The sequence below is a fragment of the Pteropus vampyrus genome, unplaced genomic scaffold (assembly GCF_000151845.1).
Source record: "Pteropus vampyrus isolate Shadow unplaced genomic scaffold, Pvam_2.0 Scaffold14, whole genome shotgun sequence".
Classification (NCBI taxonomy): Eukaryota; Metazoa; Chordata; class Mammalia; order Chiroptera; family Pteropodidae; genus Pteropus; species Pteropus vampyrus.
The window spans coordinates 8,055,040-8,061,121 of NW_011888795.1; the positions used below are offsets into that span (position 1 = coordinate 8,055,040).

General features: G+C 44.0%; 1 protein-coding gene across 5 annotated transcripts in view; it reads left to right on the forward strand.

Annotated features, from left to right (window-relative positions):
* DGKG (diacylglycerol kinase gamma) overlaps window positions 1–5,338 on the forward strand; it is a 141,765-nt gene extending 136,427 nt beyond the window's left edge. For 3 of the 5 annotated variants that reach the window (XM_023525972.1, XM_023525979.1, XM_023525982.1), the window contains one exon: window positions 2,370–5,338. In XM_023525972.1, the coding sequence (XP_023381740.1) occupies window positions 2,370–2,468 (99 nt within the window). In that variant the 3' untranslated portion in view covers window positions 2,469–5,338. The remainder of the gene's footprint in view (window positions 1–2,369) is intronic. The other 2 variants (XM_023525965.1, XM_023525977.1) reach the window with 2 other exon arrangements.
* The last annotated feature ends 744 nt before the right edge of the window (window positions 5,339–6,082 follow it).

Below are 6,082 nucleotides of genomic sequence, written 5' to 3' on the forward strand. Positions count from 1 at the left end.
GTTATCTATAGTGCTAGAATCAACAAAACACATCAAAATCTCAGGTTACCTAGGATCTCCAAACTCCTATCCCATCAAGACCTTTGTCAAAACTGCTGAAAAAACAAATGAGAGGGATTCAAGTTTCACTTCCTCCTCTTTGCCCTGGAGGTGCTAACAAGCAAACAAATAACAGCTAGAGAGAGAAAAAGGAGAAGCAAGAGTCCTCTATTGTCTAAAAAAATGGGCTCCATCAGCGGGAAATGTAGGCAGAGCACCAGCTGCCACTCACTGCCCCAAACATAGCCATGCCCACTGCCAGGACATTTTCTCTCTCTTCTTGGTGTGCTAATCAAACAATACTTCTACAGCATGTGCTCTGAACAGAGACTGAGCTGGCTCAGGAAATACACCAAAGTAAATAAGGTGAAGTTCTTCCCCTCAGAGGGCTTATGCGCTCAGGCAGTGAGAGAAGGCTTACCACAAGGAAATGTACCACAAATTGCTGTCATCAGAGAGTGCTAAATTACATGCCACAGAGAAGTGCTATCAGAGTCCTCAGTCTATGCCTCGCTTCCATAAATTCTGGAATAAACATAATGCCCATAATAAGGCACATAACACCAAGTAGTGCTTGTAGTCTTGGTTCGCTCCTCCAGTGACAATCACCAGACAGAAAGGTCGACTCCCATTCTAAATCTCCAGGCTGGTGGGAACCCACAGAAGAGTCAGTTTCAACTTCTATCACTAAGGAATTCTCTACAACCTCTTTCGGTCCCACCTTTTTCTTTCTATACCCTGGGGCCTTATAAATTTACACCTGGCTTGCAGTAATACCCTTTTGGCCAGACTCTCTCCCTCTCCAGTTCACCCTGACAACAGAAGTTGAATAATGTCCCTCAAACTCTTTCTTCATCATGTTATTCTCCAGCTTAAAAAGTTATCATAGTTCCCTATTACCTCACATTAAACCCCTTAAATCCCTATACCAACTGCCCCATCTATATCCTTAACCTCATTTCTCATCTTTTGTCCCCTACTCAACGAGTTCACATGTGGTCCCTCTACCCAGTGCCTTCCTTTTCTGTTTTCAGCAACGCATTTCCTTCCCTTCTTTTCAAATCTTAAAATTCTTCCTTAATTGTGTTCAGACTCTTCTCATTCCCTACTTAACTTCTTTTTGACACCACTTGGTTCATGCTACGTTAATTTAAATTTGTTGCTGGGTCTCTCCAAGAGTTCTTTTGTCGTTCTCTGTGGTCACACCATCATTTCCAATAACGTGGTAAAAACCATAAGAATGGGCTCACCGATTCTTTTTCTTTTGGCATATATCTTTCTCCTCCTCCAATGTAAGACAACAATTACTAAACAGTTACATTCTATTTCTCTCTTTGTGAGAAAAATAGGACAAATGTTATTATCCTCATATCACAGTTCCACCAGCCCTGGTTTAGAAGGTTAAGGGATTTGTTCAAAAGCTCAAGGCAAAGTGGGTAGGAGTTCTGAGACCCAAACCCAGGACTTTGGATCCTAAGTGCTTTTTGTCCCACATCATTTCCCTATTCTGAACACATGTCATACTTGATAAATGTAGTTGATGAACTGGTAATGCAAATTATTAACATGGCAGTGTCACCAGGCCACATTCAAATAGGGATTAAGCATTTTCAGGCCATGCCGTGAGGCTAAGGTTGAGAAGAAAGGCAAAAATGAGAATTCACCATTGTCTTTCACTTGGATTTAACTTAAAGTGTACAAGAGTAAATAGTCATAAACTCTAAAATTAAAAAAAAAAAAAAAAGCTTTTAAAAGAAAGTCGGGTCTTTCCTGGAAAACAAAAAAAAGAGGAAAGACATAAGAGAGTCACTTGGAAACTCTCCAGATGATGTTGCTTGGGTCAGAGGTCAGACGGAAGGTCAACTTTGAGTTACTGGTTGACATCTCAGCACTGCCCAAGCAGAAATGGCTAGGAGCAGTGGAGGCTGGGAATCTGAAGAACTGGGCTCTGGCTGTTCTGCCTCTTTCTGTGTGACCTTAGACCTTTATCCTGCAAAGGGGTTGAGTGAGATGGCCTCTGAGGTCTTCTCCGGCCGTGACATTCTGAGAGTCTATGAATAGCAAGGACACAAGACAGGTGCGAGTTGATCGCCACGTGGGAAGCTCGCACCTGTCTCTCCCCAGTGTTTCCGCCCCTCACTTCCAGCAGTGCCAAACTCCAGGCCCAGTCAGGGTCCAGTTGCCAATTCTGAAGTTGTTCAAGGACAGTTGTCCTTTTTCATGAGGCTCCTTCCAGCCCAAAGCTGGCCTTCCTGCTCTCTGCGACTCACTTACCCATAGGCTACTGGGATTCGCATGCCACTAATTCTTTTCTGCCTCTTTGCTTTTAGATTAAAATTATTCACAAGAACCAAGCGCCCATGATGATGGGGCCTCCCCAGAAGAGCAGCTTCTTTTCACTGAGGAGAAAGAGTCGTTCTAAAGACTAAGCAATGTGTCAAATGCCAGTTAAACCAAGAGAGAAAACAAGAAACTGCCACACACACACACACACACACACACACACACACACACACACACACACATACACAACCTCTCTCTTCTCTAACTGGTGGAAATAAAGCCACCCTTTGGGAGGAAACCTTCACCCTGCCATACATTCTGTTTCAACAGCGAACACACCCCAACAGAGCCAGTGCCGACAGAACATTTTGAATGGACGTAAGGCCCACCAGGATATGGTTGGCTCATGCAGCAACCTCCACATTCCCAGAAGTCCTTGAGCAGGACTTTCTGAGACTGGAGGAGAAATCTTTCTTTCTTCCCACCAGCCTGCAAGTTTCCTCGTAGACACTCGCAAGGAGCAGCCTACAAGTTTCTTGCCAACGGTGTGATTGAATGTGGCCAAGGGAAAGAGCTCTCGTCTCAGAGAATGTACACAAAGGTTCCTCTGTAAAGAGACCAATGTCCTCCGACTCTCAGAGCATAACCCTTGGCAGGGCTCAGCAAGTGCACGATGATTTCTTGGTTGTCCTTCGATCGACAACTTCTCCCTGAACCTGCTGAGGAGGCAGAAAGGCTGTGGAAAGCTGTGTTTCCATTCTTGGTTCTCTGTGCTGTTAGTGGGCACTTGTTATTTTCCCAAAGCCTTCTTCTGGTGGCTGTGTGTTTATTTAGAGACTGCTCCAAGAGCCCCCAGAGCTGCCTGCACAGCACACCTTAGATGTGGTATTTATTTTCTTAGTTCTGTGAACACCTGGGAGGGAAAGCAGAGAAACTAGGATTTATTTTTCAAATGGGTGTCATAATATTGTGTAAAAAGGGAAGAAAAAAACACCCCCAGCTTCTTTCTTTTTCAAGCCAAAGTGTTTCCTGTTTGAGTTCCAAGCCCTGGTGGCAGACTACTCCTGAAGGCAGAGAAGACGGGAGGGGAAGGCCATTTGCTGAAGAGACCAAGAGACAAACCATCAGGGGGTTCCCTCCTGCATCTTTGCACCTATCACTCCCAGAGTATGACGTGAAGGCCCTTCAGATGGTCTTACGTGCGTGTACATATGTGTAGAATATATATTTATAAATATAAATATTTATTTACTAATAGATTTTTCCTGACTGAAAAAAATATATATGTAGTATAGCAACAGAAAGTGAAAGAAAAAGAAGGTTCTTACCCCCCATCCCACCATTTCATTGTCAAGACTCATTGCCCCATGGTGACTTTGAAATTTAAGGGAAATGAAAGTAGCTTCTTATCATAGAAAGACTGAGAATTCCTATTCTGGATCCTCAAAACAACCTTGAAAGATACACTGGGCAGGATTTATTCTTACATTTGTCGGATAAGGAAACTGAGTCTTAGAAAAGTTAAGAGACTTGTCCATGGTCTCTTAGCTAATATAGTTTGGGAGTAGGTGCCACTTAAGAAGATATTGAATAGAAAAAATAATCCACACATCTTGGAAAAAGGGTCATTTCTGGTCACTGAGAAATAACTCCATTTGGCTCCAGGTTGCCAGGGAAGAATGAATATGCAGCACATGTGTGGATGAGACAAGCCCACACGAGAGAGTGAGGCCTCATGATGCTTCCCAGAGACCCTCTCTATCCTGAACTGGTGAGAAGTCAGTCTAGGGTTGAAGGCACTAGACAAACCAGCAAATTAAGCTCTCCACATATCACTTCATCATGGTCATCATAGTCTCTCAGTCTGGAAACACCCCTGCCTGCAGAAATGACCTCAGTGGAGAATCACAGGAGGACTGAGGCACCTTCTGCAAGGTACTGCCAGCCAGTACACAGAGAGGTCTCGGCAGAGCCCAGTGGGCTTCATTCAGTTAGTGCAGACATTACCCTCTTTTTATAAGGGCAAGTATCTGTGGAGCTCTCTTGACAGAGAGAAACATTTCCCTCAATGCATTTACTCCCTCAGGCCTCCATCCCCTCTGAGATTTCTCACGTGGAAACCTGGGCCCACTTGACATCACTCCACTGAGCCTCCTTGAATTTCCTCGCACTGGATCAGGAGCTTCGCACAAGGAATGGAAAAATGAGATTGTGTGTTGACCCTAACTCTGAAGGAGTTGGTCATCCAGGACAGACATCTAGGGCCATCGTGCTCAAGCTAACAATGCAGAACCCTTGGCAAGGGGAAAACCAGGCAACCCGAAGAATATCCTGAATGATGGGATCCTTGGTGATGGGACCAACAAGCTCCAGAATGACAACAGGTACTATCTTGGAAGCCACTTTATTCTGAGACGAACACAGGTTCAGGTTGGGGGTCACTGATTCTATGACTTTTACAGAAGTTTTTGCATATGTTTCAGCCCCTATCCCCCAAGATTGAGGCTGCTGAGACATGGCACTATTAACAGGTGAAACTGATTCGCAGAGATTCACAAGTGAGAGACTGGCCCCCTGCCCACTCTACTTACTCTAGTGCATAGGACTTGTACTGTTGCTTGAGAGACATGTCTCAAGTCTTCCACAGAACACAGAGTATGACAGACTTCAGTGAAATTGAACTTCCAGTTCAGCAACCTCAGTAAGCCTAGTGTCGATTAATCTGAACTTGGGATTCATCCGTCAATTACTGTGATAGTAGTTTCCTACCGTAGAGTACCATATCAGAGCGGTCCACGCAGCACCCTCTGAGGTTGGCAGAGAAGGTATTATTATCATCCCAATCTTGATAATAAGGAAAACAAGACTTACGGAGGTGTAGTATCATCTCAAAATCACACAGGCAGTCAGGGGAGAATCCAGTCCTTATTCCTCATCTGATTCTGATTGTGGTCATGCCACAGACATGTTCTCATCTGCCCCCATGTTTCTACCCCACTAGCAATAAAAAGAATAAAACAAGAAATCTTCAACATATCATGTTGTCCCTGGACTAATGGGCTAGGAGTTGTGCCTCATTGTGGCTTTGTCTTTGTGGGTTTCCTCCAGTGAGTTGAGAATGGAGATAAACTTAGTAGGTTAATTATATTTCAGGTCAGAGACCAGCTCCTCTCAAGAGAGTTCTTTCCACAGATGGAAAAGATATGTTAAAATTGCCAAATAAATTAGGAAATACTTGGCAGAACCTGGAAGAGCCTCCAGACTGGTGTTACATAACATGCATATACATTATACATATGCACATTATATAAGGTGACATAGTACTTAATGTGCTGTATATATTATGTAAATTACATATTTGTGAGTAATCATGATAAATATAGAGACCTACTAATCACTTTTTTACACATACTCAGTGACAGATTAGGAAGTTACTTTGCCAGAGAGTCTTAAAACTTACTCTCTCCTGCTGCTTTGGTTCCAACTCCTGCCAAAAATAATTGCATCAACTTTTCCCATCTCTAGCCCCCTCTCCTGCTGGCCAAAACCCTCAGTTACCTCCTGTCCCAGCTAGGCTGTACCTTCTGTGGAACACTACCACAATTGGGATCCATAAAAATAGAATCATGGGGATGGGAAGGATCTAGACTCCCAGATTCCCTATGTTTCAGGCCTATACCTCAAGACTCCAGAGCAGGTGGGTGCCTAATGTTAATGTTAAAGGCAGGGAGGAGGAGACGAGGGATGGGAGGGAGGAAGA